The sequence below is a fragment of the Anomaloglossus baeobatrachus genome, chromosome 7 (genome assembly GCF_048569485.1).
Source record: "Anomaloglossus baeobatrachus isolate aAnoBae1 chromosome 7, aAnoBae1.hap1, whole genome shotgun sequence".
Taxonomy (NCBI): Eukaryota; Metazoa; Chordata; class Amphibia; order Anura; family Aromobatidae; genus Anomaloglossus; species Anomaloglossus baeobatrachus.
Window position 1 is genome coordinate 309,047,542 of NC_134359.1, and position 18,459 is coordinate 309,066,000.

General features: G+C 52.2%; 1 protein-coding gene across 3 annotated transcripts in view; it reads left to right on the top strand.

Moving 5' to 3' along the window:
* The window catches only part of KREMEN2 (kringle containing transmembrane protein 2), a 56,427-nt gene extending 41,111 nt beyond the window's left edge, over positions 1–15,316 (top strand). For all 3 annotated transcript variants that reach the window (XM_075318675.1, XM_075318676.1, XM_075318678.1), the window contains 7 exons: positions 7,298–7,389; positions 7,494–7,618; positions 10,599–10,752; positions 11,491–11,823; positions 11,906–12,016; positions 12,454–12,517; positions 13,708–15,316. In XM_075318675.1, coding sequence (XP_075174790.1) covers positions 7,298–7,389; positions 7,494–7,618; positions 10,599–10,752; positions 11,491–11,823; positions 11,906–12,016; positions 12,454–12,517; positions 13,708–13,849 — 1,021 coding nt within the window. In that variant the 3' untranslated portion in view covers positions 13,850–15,316. The remainder of the gene's footprint in view (positions 1–7,297; positions 7,390–7,493; positions 7,619–10,598; positions 10,753–11,490; positions 11,824–11,905; positions 12,017–12,453; positions 12,518–13,707) is intronic.
* The last annotated feature ends 3,143 nt before the right edge of the window (positions 15,317–18,459 follow it).

Consider the following 18,459-nt stretch of genomic DNA (forward strand, 5'->3'; position numbering starts at 1 on the left):
CACAGGGGCATCCCACCAACTTCAATAACTCCAGGAAACCACACGGGCATCCTACCAACATCACTAATTCCAGGAAACCACAGGGGCATCCTACCAACATCACTAATTCCAGGAAACCACAGGGGCATCCAACCAACATCACTACCTCCAGGAAACCACAAGGGCATCCCACCAACATCACTAACTCCAGGTAACCACAGGGGCATCCCACCAACATCACTAATTCCATGAAACCAAAGGGGCATCCCACCAACTTCAATAACTCCAGGAAACCACAGGGGCATCCAACCAACATCACTACCTCCAGGAAACCACAAGGGCATCCCACCAACATCACTAACTCCAGGTAACCACAGGGGCATCCCACCAACATCACTAACTCCAGGTAACCACAGGGGCATCCCACCAACATCACTACCTCCATGAAACCACAGGGGCATCCCACCAACTTCAATAACTCCATGAAACCACAGGGGCATCCAACCAACATCACCACCTCCAGGAAACCACAAGGGCATCCCACCAACATCACTAACTCCAGGAAACCACAGGGGCATCCCACCAACATCACTAACTCCAGGTAACCACAGGGGCATCCCACCAACATCACTACCTCCAGGAAACCACAGGGGCATCCCACCAACTTCAATAACTCCAGGAAACCACAAGGGCATCCCACCAACATCACTAATTCCATAAAACCACAGGGGCATCCCACCATAATCACTACCTCCAGGAAAGCACAGGGGCATCCCACCAACATCATTACCTCCAGGAAACCACAGGGGCATCCCACCATCATCACTAACTCCAGGAAACCACAGAGGCATCCCACCAACATCACTAACTCCAGGAATCCACAGGGACATCCCACCATCATCACTACTTCCAGGAAACCACAGGGGCATCCCACCAACATCACTAACTCCAGGAATCCACAGGGACATCCCACCAACATCACTAACTCCAGGAAACCACAGGGGCATCCCACCAACTTCAATAACTCCAGGAAACCACAGGGGCATCCCACCAACATCACTAACTCCAGGAATCCACAGGGACATCCCACCAACATCACTAACTCCAGGAAACCACAGGGGCATCCCACCAACTTCAATAACTCCAGGAAACCACAGAGGCATCCCACCAACATCACTAACTCCAGGAATCCACAGGGGCATCCCACCATCATCACTACTTCCAGGAAACCACAGGGGCATCCCACCAACATCACTAACTCCAGGAATCCACAGGGACATCCCACCAACATCACTAACTCCAGGAAACCACAGGGGCATCCCACCAACTTCAATAACTCCAGGAAACCACAGGGGCATCCCACCAACATCACTAACTCCAGGAAACCACAGGGGCATCCAACCAACATCATTACCTCCAGGAAACCACAAGGGCATCCCACCAACATCACTAACTCCAGGAAACCACAGGGGCATCCCACCAACATCACTAACTCCAGGTAACCACAGGGGCATCCCACCAACATCACTAACTCCAGGTAACCACAGGGGCATCCCACCAACATCACTATTTCCAGGAAACCACAGGGGCATCCCACCAACTTCAATAACTCCAGGAACCACAGGGGCATCCCACCAACATCACTAATTCCATGAAACCACAGGGGCATCCCACCAACATCACTACCTCCAGGAAAGCACAGGGGCATCCCACCAACATCATTACCTCCTGGAAACCACAGGGGCATCCCACCAACATCACTAACTCCAGGAAACCACAGGGGCATCCCACCAACATCACTACCTCCAGGAAACCACAAGGGCATCCACCAACATCACTAACTCCAGGAAACCACAGGGGCATCCCACCAACATCACTAACTCCAGGAAACCACAGCGGCATCCCACCAACATCACTAACTCCAGGTAACCACAAGGGCATCCCACCAACATCACTAACTCCAGGAAACCACAGCGGCATCCCACCAACATCACTAACTCCAGGAAACCACAGGGGCATCCCACCAACATCACTACCTCCAGGAAACCACAAGGGCATCCCACCAACATCACTAACTCCATGAAACCACAGGGGCATCCCACCAACATCACTAACTCCAGGTAACCACAGGGGCATCCCACCAACATCACTAACTCCAGGTAACCACAAGGGCATCCTACCAACATCACTAATTCCATTAAACCACAGGGGCATCCCAACAACATCACTAACTCCAGGAAACCACAGGGGCATCCCACCAACATCACTAACTCCAGGTAACCACAGGGGCATCCCACCAACATCACTAACTCCAGGAAACTACAGGGGCATCCCACCAACATCAGTAACTCCAGGAAACCACAGGGGCATCCCACCAACTTCAATAACTCCAGGAAACCACAGGGGCATCCCACCAACATCACTAACTCCAGGAAACCACAGGGGCATCCAACCAACATCATTACCTCCAGGAAACCACAAGGGCATCCCACCAACATCACTAACTCCAGGAAACCACAGGGGCATCCCACCAACATCACTAACTCCAGGAATGCACAGGGGCATCCCACCAACATCACTAACTCCAGGAAACCACAGGGGCATCCACCAACATCACTAATTCCATGAAACCATAGGGGCATCCACAAACATCACTAATTCCATGAAACCATAGGGGCATCCCACCAACATCACTACCTCCAGGAAACCACAGGGGCATCCCACCAACTTCAATAACTCCAGGAAACCACACGGGCATCCCACCAACATCACTAATTCCAGGAAACCACAAATGCATCCTACCAACATCACTAATTCCAGGAAACCACAGGGGCATCCAACCAACATCACTACCTCCAGGAAACCACAGGCGCATCCCACCAACATCACTAACTCCAGGTAACCACAGGGGCATCCCACCAACATCACTAATTCCATGAAACCAAAGGGGCATCCCACCAACTTCAATAACTCCAGGAAACCACAGGGGCATCCAACCAACATCACTAACTCCAGGTAACCACAGGGGCATCCCACCAACATCACTACCTCCATGAAACCACAGGGGAATCCCACCAACTTCAATAACTCCATGAAACCACAGGGGCATCCCACCAACATCACTAATTCCATGAAACCAAAGGGGCATCCCACCAACTTCAATAACTCCAGGAAACCACAGGGGCATCCAACCAACATCACTACCTCCAGGAAACCACAAGGGTATCCCACCAACATCACTAACTCCAGGTAACCACAGGGGCATCCCACCAACATCACTACCTCCATGAAACCACAGGGGCATCCCACCAACTTCAATAACTCCAGGAAACCACAGGGGCATCCAACCAACATCACTACCTCCAGGAAACCACAGGGGCATCCCACCAACATCACTAACTCCAGGTAACCACAGGGGCATCCCACCAACATCACTAATTCCATGAAACCAAAGGGGCATCCCACCAACTTCAATAACTCCAGGAAACCACAGGGGCATCCAACCAACATCACTACCTCCAGGAAACCACAAGGGCATCCCACCAACATCACTAACTCCAGGTAACCACAGGGGCATCCCACCAACATCACTAACTCCAGGTAACCACAGGGGCATCCCACCAACATCACTACCTCCATTAAACCACAGGGGCATCCCACCAACTTCAATAACTCCAGGAAACCACAGGGGCATCCAACCAACATCACTACCTCCAGGAAACCACAAGGGCATCCCACCAACATCACTAACTCCAGGAAACCACAGGGGCATCCCACCAATATCACTAACTCCAGGTTACCACAGGGGCATCCCACCAACATCACTAACTCCAGGTAACCACAGGGGCATCCCACCAACATCACTACCTCCAGGAAACCACAGGGGCATCCCACCAACTTCAATAACTCCAGGAAACCACAAGGGCATCCTACCAACATCACTACTTCCAGGAAAGCACAGGGGCATCCCACCAACATCACTACTTCCAGGAAAGCACAGGGGCATCCCACCAACATCACTACTTCCAAGAAAGCACAGGGGCATCCCACCAACTTCAATAACTCCAGGAAACCACAGGGGCATCCCACCAACATCACTAATTCCATAAAACCACAGGGGCATCCCACCATAATCACTACCTCCAGGAAAGCACAGGGGTATCCCACCAACATCATTACCTCCAGGAAACCACAGGGGCATCCCACCAACATCACTAACTCCAGGAAACTACAGGGGCATCCCACCAACTTCAATAACTCCAGGAAACCACAGGGGCATCCAACCAACATCACTACCTCCAGGAAACCACAGGGGCATCCCACCAACATCACTAACTCCAGGAAACCACAGGGGCATCCCACCAACATCACTAACTCCAGGAATGCACAGGGGCATCCCACCAACATCACTACCTCCAGGAAACCACAGGGGCATCCCACCAACATCACTAACTCCAGGAAACTACAGGGGCATCCCACCAACTTCAATAACTCCAGGAAACCACAGGGGCATCCAACCAACATCACTACCTCCAGGAAACCACAGGGGCATCCCACCAACATCACTAACTCCAGGAAACCACAGGGGCATCCCACCAACATCACTAACTCCAGGAATGCACAGGGGCATCCCACCAACATCACTACCTCCAGGAAACCACAGGGGCATCCCACCAACATCACTAACTCCAGGAAACCACAGGGGCATCTACCAACATCACTAATTCCATGAAACCATAGGGGCATCCCACCAACATCACTAATTCCAGGAAACCACAGGGGCATCCCACCAACATCACTAACTCCAGGAAACCACAGGGGCATCCCACCAACATCACTAACTCCAGGAATGCACAGGGGCATCCCACCAACATCACTAATTCCATTAAACCACAGGGGCATCCCACCAACATCACTAACTCCAGGAATGCACAGGGGCATCCCACCAACATCACTACCTCCAGGAAACCACAGGGGCATCCAACCAACATCACTACCTCCAGGAAACCACAAGGGCATCCCACCAACATCACTAATTCCATTAAACCACAGGGGCATCCCACCAACATCACTACCTCCAGGAATGCACAGGGGCATCCCACCAACATCACTACCTCCAGGAAACCACAGGGGCATCCAACCAACATCACTACCTCCAGGAAACCACAAGGGCATCCCACCAACATCACTAATTCCATTAAACCACAGGGGCATCCAACCAACATCACTACCTCCAGGAAACCACAGGGGCATCCCACCAACATCACTAATTCCATTAAACCACAGGGGCATCCCACCAACATCACTAACTCCAGGAATGCACAGGGGCATCCCACCAACATCACTACCTCCAGGAAACCACATGGGCATCCACCAACATCACTAATTCCATGAAACCATAGGGGCATCCCACCAACATCACTACCTCCAGGAAACCATAGGGGCATCCCACCAACTTCAATAACTCCAGGAAACCACAGGGGCATCCACCAACATCACTAATTCCATGAAACCATAGGGGCATCCCACCAACATCACTACCTCCAGGAAACCATAGGGGCATCCCACCAACTTCAATAACTCCAGGAAACCACAGGGGCATCCTACCAACATCACTAATTCTAGGAAACCACAGGGGCATCCTACCAACATCACTAATTCCAGGAAACCACAGGGGCATCCCACCAACATCACTACCTCCAGGAAAGCACAGGGGCATCCCACCAACATCATTACCTCCTGGAAACCACAGGGGCATCCCACCAACATCACTAACTCCAGGAAACCATAATAACTCACAATAAGTCAATAACTCCAGGAAACCACTGGGGCATCCTACCAACATCACTAATTCCAGGAAACCACAGGGGCATCCTACCAACATCACTAATTCCAGTAAACCACAGGGGCATCCCACCAACATCACTAACTCCAGGAAACCATAATAACTCACAATAAGTCAATAACTCCAGGAAACCATTGGGGCATCCTACCAACATCACTAATTCCAGGAAACCACAGGGGCATCCTACCAACATCACTAATTCCAGGAAACCACAGGGGCATCCCACCAACATCACTACCTCCAGGAAACCACAAGGGCATCCCACCAACATCAGTAACTCCAGGAAACCACAGGGGCATCCCACCAACATCACTAACTCCAGGAAACCACAGGGGCATCCTACCAACATCACTAACTCCAGGTAACCACAGGGGCATCCAACCAACATCACTACCTCTAGGAAACCACAGGGGCATCCCACCAACATCACTAACTCCAGGTAACCACAGGGGCATCCCACCAACATCACTAACTCCAGGTAACCACAGGGGCATCCCACCAACATCACTAACTCCAGGAAACCACAGGGGCATCCCACCAACATCACTAACTCCAGGAAACCACAGGGGCATCCCACCAACATCACTAACTCCAGGAAATCACAGGGGCATCCCACCAATATCACTAACTCCAGGAAACCACAGGAAAATCCCATCAACATCACTTAACCCAATAAACCTTAGAGAAAGGCACCCTAACATCACAACTAATCGCAATACCAAATTCATTCATATCTTTTCTATATAGAAATGGGAAGAATGGGCATGGCCTCAATAACAAAGGAATGACATTCTGTGCACAAAGACAACAGTAACAGCAACAGTGACCGAGACTATAGTCACAGAAATCCATGTGACATCACTGTCGTGACGTCACTCTTACCAATGACTAGGGGGATAAAGTGCCATTTGACTTTACTCCTACCTATGACTAGGGTGGTAAAATGCCCAGTGAAATCACCATCACTGCAGTGACAACACTCCAACCAATGACTAGTTTGGTAAAGTGCCTGGTGACATCACTGCAGTGACATCACTCCTACCAATGACTAGTTTGTTAAAGTGCCTGATGACCTCATTCCTACCAATGACTAGTTTGGTAAAGTGCCTGGTGACCTCACTGCAGTGACATCACTCCTACCAATGACTAGTTTGGTAAAGTGCCTGGTGACCTCATTCCTTCCAATGACTAGTTTGGTAAAGTGCCTGGTGACCTCATTCCTACCAATGACTAGTTTGGTAAAGTGCCTGGTGACCTCATTCCTACCAATGACTAGTTTGGTAAAGTGCCTGGTGACCTCATTCCTACCAATGACTAGTTTGGTAAAGTGCCTGGTGACCTCATTCCTACCAATGACTAGTTTGGTAAAGTGCCCAGTGACATTACTGCGGTGGCATCATACCTGTCAGTGCCCAGTGCATGTTACTGTTCCACCAACACCAGGACACTGTGTGATTATTTCTATTTCTGCAGAAATCCTGACTCTGACGTCCAGCCATGGTGCTATGTGGCTGAAACAGAGGACGGCGTGTACTGGAAGTATTGTGACATCCCATCATGCCACAGTAATGTATTTCTACAGTGCCTGCTCCCATGCTTGTGTCATGTGTAGCCATTCCTCTGTATATTGTGGCATGATGTGGGATTTATTGATGTTTTCTTTCTCCAGTGCCCGGATACATTGGCTGCTTCATGGATCGGGGATCTCCTCCTGCCCTCAGCGGGGCGAGCGGAACATCAAAAAGACTAACAATACAGACCTGCATCCAATTCTGTCGGAGAAAAGGACATGAGGCAAAGAAAAATAATCACATACTGACATCACGTCCCCTCATCCTCTGTACGACAGCCCCTCGCATCGTTCGTACGACATCCCCTCACATTTTCTGTACGACGTCCCCTCGCATCGTTCGTACGACATCCCCTCACATTCTCTGTACGTCGTCCCCTCACGTCCTCTGTACGAGGTCCCCTCGCATCGTTCGTACGACATCACCTCACATTCTCTGTACGTCGTCCCCTCACGTCCTCCGTACAACGTCCCCTTACGTCCTCCGTACGACATCCCCTCACATCCTCCATTCAAGGTCCCAACACATTGTCCGTACGACGTCCCCTTACATCCTCCGTAGAATATCCCCTACCTCCCCTATACAGTGTATCCTCACATCCTCCGTACGATGTCCCCTAACATCATTCGTACAATTTCCCTTCCCATCCTCCGTATGATGTTCCTTCACATCCTCGATACAACGTCCCCACATCATCCGTATGATGTCCCCTAATATCGTCTATTCGATGTCCACTTACAGCCTCCATACAAAATCCCCTAACATCGTCCTCATGATGTCCTCTCAGTGCCCTCACATCATCGGTACGACACCCCCTCCCATTTTCCTTATGATGTCCCCTCACATCCTCTGTAGTGAGTGTCCTCTCACATTTTCCATACGACGTCCCTTCACATACTACGTACGTCCCTACATCGTTTTTACGATGTCTCCTGACATCCTACGTCTCCTACATCATCCTCACGACGTCCCCTCACATCGTCCATACAACGTTCCCTCCCAAACTCCATATGACGTCCCCTAAATCCTCTTTGCAGTGTCCTACCCTCACTTTCTCCATACAATGTCCTTTCACATTCTCCATACGACATCCCTTCATATCCTCAATATGATGTCCCTTAACATCCTCCATGCGCATTGTCCGTTATATGTCCCCTCATATCTTCCATACATCCCCTCACATCGTCCATACAACGCCCCATCACATCCTCTGTAGTGTCCCCTCACATCATCCACACGACGTCCACCTCACATAATCTGTACAATGTCCCCTGTATCTTCTGTACAGTGTCCCCTCACATTCTCTATATGACGTCCCCTCACATCGCCTGTACGACGTCCCCTCACATCGCCCCTACGACGTCCCCTCACATCGCCCCTACGACGTCCCCTCACATCGCCCGTACGACGTCCCCTCACATCGCCCGTACGACGTCCCCTCACATCGCCCGTACGACGTCCCCTCACATCGCCCCTACGACGTCCCCTCACATCGCCCCTACGACGTCCCCTCATATCGCCCCTACGACGTCCCCTCACATCGCCCGTACGACGTCCCCTCATATCGCCCCTACGACGTCCCCTCATATCGCCCCTACGACGTCCCCTCACATCGCCCCTACGACGTCCCCTCACATCGCCCCTACGACGTCCCCTCACATCGCCCGTACGACGTCCCCTCACATCGCCCCTACGACGTCCCCTCACATCGCCCCTACGACGTCCCCTCACATCGCCCCTACGACGTCCCCTCACATCGCCCCTACGACGTCCCCTCACATCGCCCCTACGACGTCCCCTCACATCGCCCCTACGACGTCCCCTCACATCGCCCCTACGACGTCCCCTCACATCGCCCGTACGACGTCCCCTCACATCGCCCGTACGACGTCCCCTCACATCGCCCCTACGACGTCCCCTCACATCGCCCCTACGACGTCCCCTCACATCGCCCGTACGACGTCCCCTCACATCGCCCGTACGACGTCCCCTCACATCGCCCCTACGACGTCCCCTCACATCGCCCCTACGACGTCCCCTCACATCGCCCCTACGACGTCCCCTCACATCGCCCGTACGACGTCCCCTCACATCGCCCGTACGACGTCCCCTCACATCGCCCGTACGACGTCCCCTCACATCGCCCGTACGACGTCCCCTCACATCGCCCGTACGACGTCCCCTCACATCGCCCCTACGACGTCCCCTCACATCGCCCGTACGACGGCCCCTCACATCGCCCGTACGACGGCCCCTCACATCGTCCATACGACGTCCCCTCTCATCCTCTTTAGTGTCCCCATCATTCACACGACGTCCACCACACGACGTCCACCTCACATAATCCGTACAATGTCTCCTGTATCTTCTGTACAGTGTCCCCTCACATTCTCTATATGACGTCCCCTCACATTGCCCGTACGAAGGCCCCTCACATCGCCTGTACGAAGGCCCCTCACATCGCCTGTACGAAGGCCCCTCACATCGCCTGTACGAAGGCCCCTCACATCGCCTGTACGAAGGCCCCTCACATCGCCCGTACGAAGGCCCCTCACATCGCCCGTACGACGGCCCCTCACATCGCCCGTACGACGGCCCCTCACATCGCCCGTACGACGGCCCCTCACATCGCCCGTACGACGCCCCCTCACATCGCGCGTACGACGGCCCCTCACAACGCCCGTATGACGTCTCCTCACATTGTCCACACCACATAATCCATACAACGTCCCCTATATCATCTGTAGTGTCCCCTCACATCGTCAGTACGACGTCCCCTCACATTTTCTATACGAAGTCCCATCACATCGCCCATATGACGTCCCCTCACATCGCCCGTACGACGGCCCCTCACAACGCCCGTATGACGTCCCCTTACATCGTCCACACCACATAATCCGTACGACGTCCCCTATATCATCTGTAGTGTCCCCTCACATTGTCAGTACGACGTCCCCTCACATTCTCTATACGAAGTCCCATCACATCACCCGTATGACGTCTCTTCACATTGTCTGTACAACGTCCCTTCACATCCTCCGTACAAAGTCCCTTCACATCCCCAGTACAACATCCCCTCACGTCCTCCATACATCATCCCCTATATCCTCTTTACAGTGTCCCCTCACATCTTCCGTACAAATGTGCTTAATGCTTCTCATCATCTTTCCCATAATGCCCTGTGTACCTCCTTTTTTTGGCAGTACGCGGGGGTGGAGGCTGGCTATGCATGCCTTTGTGGCAGTTCATCTGAAGTGGCTGCCCTGGATATAGTCAGTAGCTCTCAGTGTGACCAGATCTGTTTTGGAAGAACTAGTGAACTATGTGGTGGTGATGGGAAGCTCAGTGTGTACAGCGGTAAGTGTGTAGTATGTGGGAAGCTGCAGTGCTGAGCAAGAAGACTCTGGGGGCCAGCGTTGGGGAGCGGGCGGACTCTGGGGGACAGCGGCCCTGAGCGGGTGGACTCTGGGGGGCAGTATCCCTGAGCGAGGGACAGTAGCGCTGAATGGGTGAACTCTGGGGCGGCAGCAGCACTGAGGGGGTGGACTTTGGGGACAGCAACGCTGAGCGGGCGAACTCTGGGGGCAGCAGTGAGGAGCAGGCAGACTCTGAAGGCAGCAGCGCTGACCGGGAGGACTCATAGGGCAGCGGCATTTTGGGATCCAGACTTTTGGGACAGCTGCACTGTGGGGTGAACTCTGAGGGCAGTGGCACTGTGGGGGCAGCGGTGCTGAGCGGGTGCACTCTGGGGGGCAGTGGTACTGAGGGAGCTGACTCTGGGGGCAATTGGGCTGAGAGGGCAGACTCTGCGGGGCAGCGGCACTGAGGGGCACGCTCTGGAAGCAGTGGCACTGAGCAGACGGACTCTGGGGGCTGGGGTGCTGAATGGGCGCACTCTGGGGCATTGGCACTGAGCGGGCGGACTATAGTGGCAGCCTCGCTAAGTATGCAAACTCTGGGGGCAGCGGCACTGTGAGCGGACTCGGGGGCAGCGGTGCTGTGTGGGTGGACGATGGGGCAGCAGCACTAAGTGAGTGGATTGGGGGGCAGTAGCGCTGAACGGTGTGGTGTCCTTACATCTTGTCTTCTCTCTAGTTTGGGTGGGGACTTGTCATGGAAACTTCTCCTCGGAGGCAGGGGTCCTGTACTCTCCAGATTTCCCAGATGAGTACGGTGCGGAGCGGTTGTGTCTTTGGGATCTCCTCCTTCTCGGCAGTACAGCTATACAGATCCGCTTTCAGTCCTTTCATGTTCCAGACCCTAATGACCTCTTAGAGCTGATGGATGGAGACAGTGGAGATCTTCTTTTACGGATAAGAGGAGGACAAGACCCCCCAGACATTGTGACATTCCAGACAGCGCATGTCCGGATAAGCTTCCAGTCTGATAGTCAGCTCAGTGGTCCGGGATACGTGCTGCTGTACAGAGGTGCGCTTTCTTGGTTGTGCTATGCAAGGATGGTGATCTGCAGCACGTACAGAGGTCTCACTGGATTTGTCTCCTGTTTCAGGTCTGGGAGGCCCAGGATCGTCTAAGGCTCCATACTCAGAGACTACGCTTTCCCCCATCTTAGATGAATCTCATCAAGTGCAGAGTCATGAGCACCATATTTCCAGGAATGGTGAGTGGTCAAAAGTCCTCCAGAGGTTGTGGAACAACCTGCACGCATCTCATTACAGTCGGCCACATCTGTCGCTTCCACTGGAAAACCAGACTATTTTTTTGTATGGGGGGGTCTCCAAATTATATTGTACAGGAAAGAAGAAAAGGACATGTTGAATATATGTTTTTAGTGGGGAGGTCTGGATTGAGTTGTTTCTTTGAGCTGAGCATTCGTGTATGGGAGGGGGCAGTTTGGAGAGAGAGCTTTACGGTTAGCCCCCCCTTGTCTTTGGTGAGGGGCTGGAGAGAGATGTTGACCAAGCTGTCTTTAATGGGGGTTGGAGGGCGCTGAACTTGTTGTATCTTACCCTGGCAAGTTCTCACCTGTGTGGTTCAGGTTCCCGCTCGCACTTATCCTCTACTGTGGTGCTCACTTCATGTCTCCTTGTTCTTCAGCATGCCTGCTCCTGGCGGCAGGAACGGTGGTTCTGCTTCTAAGCCTTGGATATGTGATGTGGAGGTAAGGGGACAGATGGGGCTTCATGTGTCACATATTCAGGTACAGTTGCATATAGCAGTTTTTTTGTCACTGTTTTAGTGATGTGGTCATTACCTGCACATCACCTTCATTTCATGTTTTACTTGTAAATCCGAGCAGCAAAACGTGGAAAAACGGTACAAATCTCGTGTAGCTGAACAGCTAAATATCCAGCAGTGTTACGTCAGAGTGGGGCTCCCTGCAGCACGACTGCTAAGCGTACGCCCTCTGTAACACTGTGGCTCACCCTCTCCACCGGCGCCCGGAAGGATCCTGCTGATCAGCTGCAGGCTGTGACCTTCAAGGCTGACGCCTTGTTCACACTGCATTTTACTATCAATGCCTCCTTCGGGGCTTACATCTGAAGTTCTGGAAAAAAGGCTTGCGCTGTAAACCACGTGTTAAAGCTTGTGTGAAACAGGCGGTTACAGCTGAAAATAATGTTTGACAGCGCAGACGTCCTGTGTCCCAGAGGTTCAGAGGTAAAAACCGACGGAACCACTGATGTGAGCATAAACGCCAATAAGTGTGTATTATTGGGGGAGGTGATCGGTCCGGTGTGTGTATTATTGGGGGAGGTGATCGGTCTGGTGGGTGTATTATTGGGGGAGGTGATCGGTCCGGTGGGTGTATTATTGGGGGAGGTGATCGGTCCGGTGGGTGTATTATTGGGGGAGGTGATCGGTCCGGTGGGTGTATTATTGGGGGAGGTGATCGGTCCGGTGGGTGTATTATTGGGGGAGGTGATCGGTCCGGTGGGTGTATTATTGGGGGAGGTGATCGGTCCGGTGGGTGTATTATTGGGGGAGGTGATCGGTACGTTGAGTGTATTATTGGGGGAGGTGATCGGTCTGGTGGGTGTATTATTGGGGGAGGTGATCGGTCCGGTGGGTGTATTATTGGGGGAGGTGATCGGTCCGGTGGGTGTATTATTGGGGGAGGTGATCGGTCCGGTGGGTGTATTATTGGGGGAGGTGATCGGTCCGGTGGGTGTATTATTGGGGGAGGTGATCGGTACGTTGAGTGTATTATTGGGGGAGGTGATCGGTCCGGTGGGTGTATTATTGGGGCAGGTGATCGGTACGTTGAGTGTATTATTGGGGGAGGTGATCGGTCCGCTGTGTGTGTATTATGGGGGGGCCACTGACTATCTTGGTGTCCTTGTTGCTCAGGTACGTGGCCCGTGGTCGCTGTGCTCTTCTTGTGGGACAGAGATCCGATCATTCGTTTTGCTCCTGGCTTTACCGACATCAGAAGACGCAGAGCGGAGACCTCACCAGTGTGAACCAGTCATCCATGAAATCACTGCTGTAAGGCTGGATGACGGCTGCCCCCCGGCATCACCTCAGCGTGAACACTGGATCCAGTGTGTGGCCACTGCATGGACTGGACATAGACTGTGTACAGAGGAACCTCGCCAAGCGATGGCAAAGACCGTCCTTCAACCTGGACACCAAGCCGCCATCAGTCTGGACCTCACCTTTCTCTGTATTCACCCACAGGGCTCACAACCAGAGAGCGAAAGATGGATACTGTTCACAATAATGTGATAACACATCGTGCCTTACCCTCCAGAGCTGCACTCACTATTCTGCTGTTACTTCATTTCTTACCCTCCAGAGCTGCACTCACTATTCTGCTGTTACTTCATTTCTTACCCTCCAGAGCTGCAGTCAGTATTCTGCTGTTACATCGTGTGTTATCCTCCAGTCACCTCCAGAGCTGCACTCACTATTTTGCTGATACTTCATGTCTTACTCTCCAGAGCTGCACTCACTATTCTGCTGTTACATCGTGCCTTACCCTCCAGAGCTGCACTCACTATTCTGCTGTTACTTCATTTCTTACCCTCCAGAGCTGCACTCACTATTCTGCTGTTACATCGTGTCTTATCCTCCAGTCACCTCCGGAGCTGCACTCACTATTTTGCTGATACTTCATTTCTTACCCTCCAGAGCTGCACTCACTATTCTGCTGTTACTTCATTTCTTACCCTCCAGAGCTGCAGTCAGTATTCTGCTGTTACATCGTGTGTTATCCTCCAGTCACCTCCAGAGCTGCACTCACTATTTTGCTGATACTTCATGTCTTACCCTCCAGAGCTGCAGTCACTATTCTGCTGTTACATCGTGCCTTACCCTCCAGAGCTGCACTCACTATTCTGCTGTTACTTCATTTCTTACCCTCCAGAGCTGCACTCACTATTCTGCTGTTACATCGTGTCTTATCCTCCAGTCACCTCCGGAGCTGCACTCACTATTTTGCTGATACCTCATGTCTTACCCTCCAGAGCTGCAGTCACTATTCTGCTGTTACTTGATGCCTTACCCTCCAGAGCGGCAGTCACTATTCTGCTGTTACATTATGTCTTACCCTCCAAAGCTGCAGTCACTATTCTGCTGTTACTTCATGTCTTACCCTCCAAAGCTGCAGTCACTATTCTGCTGTTACTTCATGTCTTACCCTCCAGAGCTGCAGTCACTATTCTGCTGTCACTTCATTTCTTAGCCTCCAGAGCTGCAGTCACTATTCTGCTTGATGTCTTGTCAGTTTTCTGTCCTGATCGCACAGACATCAGTGGTTTGTGCTCTGTATTGATCATTTCAGGGACAAGTTTCTGATCAATACCACAAACAAACTATTGCAGCTAGTGCAGCTGTTTGGTGCTATCTATGTGGTGGTGCGGCAATGCCTCGTGGCTTGTCTGTAGACCACGTGGAGAGCATTTCTGACCTCACATCTTGTAAAATATCTCCTGAAATAAAATATGTAATGTCACTGCTGGGATACAGCGCTCCGTGTGTGAAGCAGTGCTGATAACCTGCGTGTAGTGCTGCTCACCGGAAGTGGCGGTGCTGGGAAGACACAACACCGGTGAACGCTGTATTGGGGCGACCAGAGCTGCGGCACAAACGGCCAGTTCCTGCGGGATGGAACTGAAAAAGGTAGCCAAGGAAGGAAAGCGATGCGGCATCGTCAGGGTGCTGTCATGGATAGATCGTCACAGGACGTTTAGGGACTTTATTATCCAATAGAATCTCTGAACCTACTGTGATCCGGTGCTAATCCACCCTCCGCAGAGTCCAGACGATACCGCATCTCTTTCCTCGGCTACTAAACCGCTTCAGACACTGGAGGATACAAATAGAAAAGTCTGTTGATCCAAGACCTCCAAGTCTTTACCGAGCCGCCGACTAATCTGAGACCCCCACGATTATACTGCGCTGCCGACCAAGCCAAGACCTAATCGTCTGTAATGAGCCGCTGAAGGATAAATACTGTATAAACCACGTTTCTACATAGTCGCCAACTGCTCCGACACCTCCACGTCTGAACCGAGTCACCGAACGATCCTTGACCCCACGTCTCTGAAGAGACACTGATCCTTTACCTCCACATTAATATCAAAGTGCAGAGATCCACATTCCCCCATGTCTGTAATGAGCCATTGACTGATCCCAGACCTCCACGTCTGTATCTAGCCGCCAACCTATCCAACAGCCCCACCTGTGCACCGAACCACTGACTGATCCGAGACCCCCATGCCCTTAAAGTGCTGCCAACAGCTCCAAGACTCCATGTTTCTACCGAACTGCCAACTGATCCGGGACCACAAATCTCTACTAAGCTGCCAACTGATCCAAGACCCCCACATCTTTACCGAGCTGTCAATCGATTCAAGACCCCAACATCTGTACTAAGCCACCAATCGATCCCCAACCCCTACATCTGTGAACCCCACATCTGTATAGAGTTGCCTAACAATCCCAGGACCTCACATCTGTACCGATCCGAGACACCCACGTGGGAATTGAGCCGCCAACTTATCCAAGACCCCCATGTCTGTATCAAGCTGCCAACTGATCCAAGACCCCATGTCTGTACTGAGCTGCCAATCGATCCCAGACCCCCATATCTATATTGAGCCTTTGACCAATCCTAGACTCCACATCTGTACCGAGCCACCAACCAATCCAATACCCTTATGTTTTTACCAAGCCACAGACTGATCCCAGACTCCCACATCTTTACCCAGCTGCCAACTGATACCAGATCCAATGTCTGTACCGAGCCTCCAACTGATCCCAGACCCCCATATCTCTAAAGAGCTGCAGACTAATCCAGGACTCCACATCTCTACCAAGCCAATTGATTCCAGACTTGCACATGTGTATAGAGCTGTTGACCGATCTCACACCCCACCTCTGTACTGATCCTAGACCCCCACTTCTGTACCAAACCACCAACTGATCTAACAGACTCACCTCTGTACCAAGCCACCAACCATTCCAAGACCCCAAGTCTCTAAAATGCTGCCGACTAATCACATTTCTAAAAAAAGCCATCAACTGATCGAAAATTCCCACACCTTTAACAAACTGTAAAACAATCCAACACCCCATCTGTACCGAGCCGCCAACCTATCGCCGATCATCATATCTGTACCAAGCAGCTGAATGATCCCAGACCCCCACGTCTGTACCGAGTCACCGACTGACTAGAGACCACCACATCTGTATTGAGTCACCAACTGATGCCAGACTCCCATGCCTGGACTGAGCCACAAACTGATCCCAGACCCCTATGTCTGTACCAAGCCGCTGACCGATCCTAGACCTTAAGGTTTGTACCGAGCTGGTGTCCGATCTGACACCCCCACGTCTGTACCGATTCGCCAACCGATCCTACACCCCCACGTCTGTACCAAGCCACCAACTGATTACAGACGCTCATGTCTGTACCGAATCGCTGAACAATCCCAGACTCCTACATCTGTGGCGAGCTACTGACCTACCCCAGACTGCCTTATCTGTATCGAGTGACCGATCGATCCCAGACCCTCACACCTGTAGCGTGCCACTGACCGACCACAGATTGCCACATCTGTATCGAGCCACCGACCGATCCCAGACTCCCATGTCTGAATTGAGCTATCGACCAATTTGAGACGCCACATCTGTATCGAGCCATCGACCAATCCTATACGCCCATGTCTGTATTGAGCAGTCGACCAATCCCAACCCCCCATGTCTTTACCGAGTTGCTGACCGATCCTACACCCCCACATCTTTACCGAGCCACCAAATGTTCCGAGACCCCCATGTGTGTACCGAATCGAGGACCGATCCCAGTCCTCCACCTCTGTACCGAACCATCGTCTGACCCCAGATTGCCACCACTCTATAGAACCACTGACAGATCCCAGACTCCCCATGTCTGTACCGAACCTCCAACCGATCCCAAACCCCCATGTCTGTATTGAGCAATCAACTAATCTGAGATCCCACATCTGTACAGAGCCATCGATCAATTGCAGACACCCATGTCTGCGCCGAGCTGCCGACTGATTCTAGACTCCCACATGTGTTATGAGCCACTGACCAATCCAAGACCCCACATCTCTAAAAATCTGCCGACCGATTCAAGGCCTCAACGTCTGTACGGAGCCGCCTAATCATCCGACACCCCCACGTCTGAACAGTCACCGACCCCAATCCCCCCCATATCTGTATCAAGCCATTGATGAACCCCATACCTCCACATCTGTATCGAGCCACCGACTGATCCCAGACCCCCATATCTTTACCGAGCCTCTGACCAATTACAGACCGCCATGTCTCAATTGAGCCAACTGACCAATCCAAAACCCCACATCTGTACCAAGCCACAGACCGATCACAGACCCCATGTCTATACCGAGCTGTCGACTAATTCTAAACATACACGTGTGTATTGAGCCGCTGACAATCCAAGATCCCCATATCTCTAAAGAGCTGCCAGCTGATCCAAGACTCCACATCTGTACCGAGCCGCCGAATGATCCGAGATCCTCACGTCTGTACCGAGCCGCCGACTGATCCGAGATCCTCACTACTGCACCGAGCCGCCGACTGATCCGAGATCCCCACGTCTGTACCGAGCCG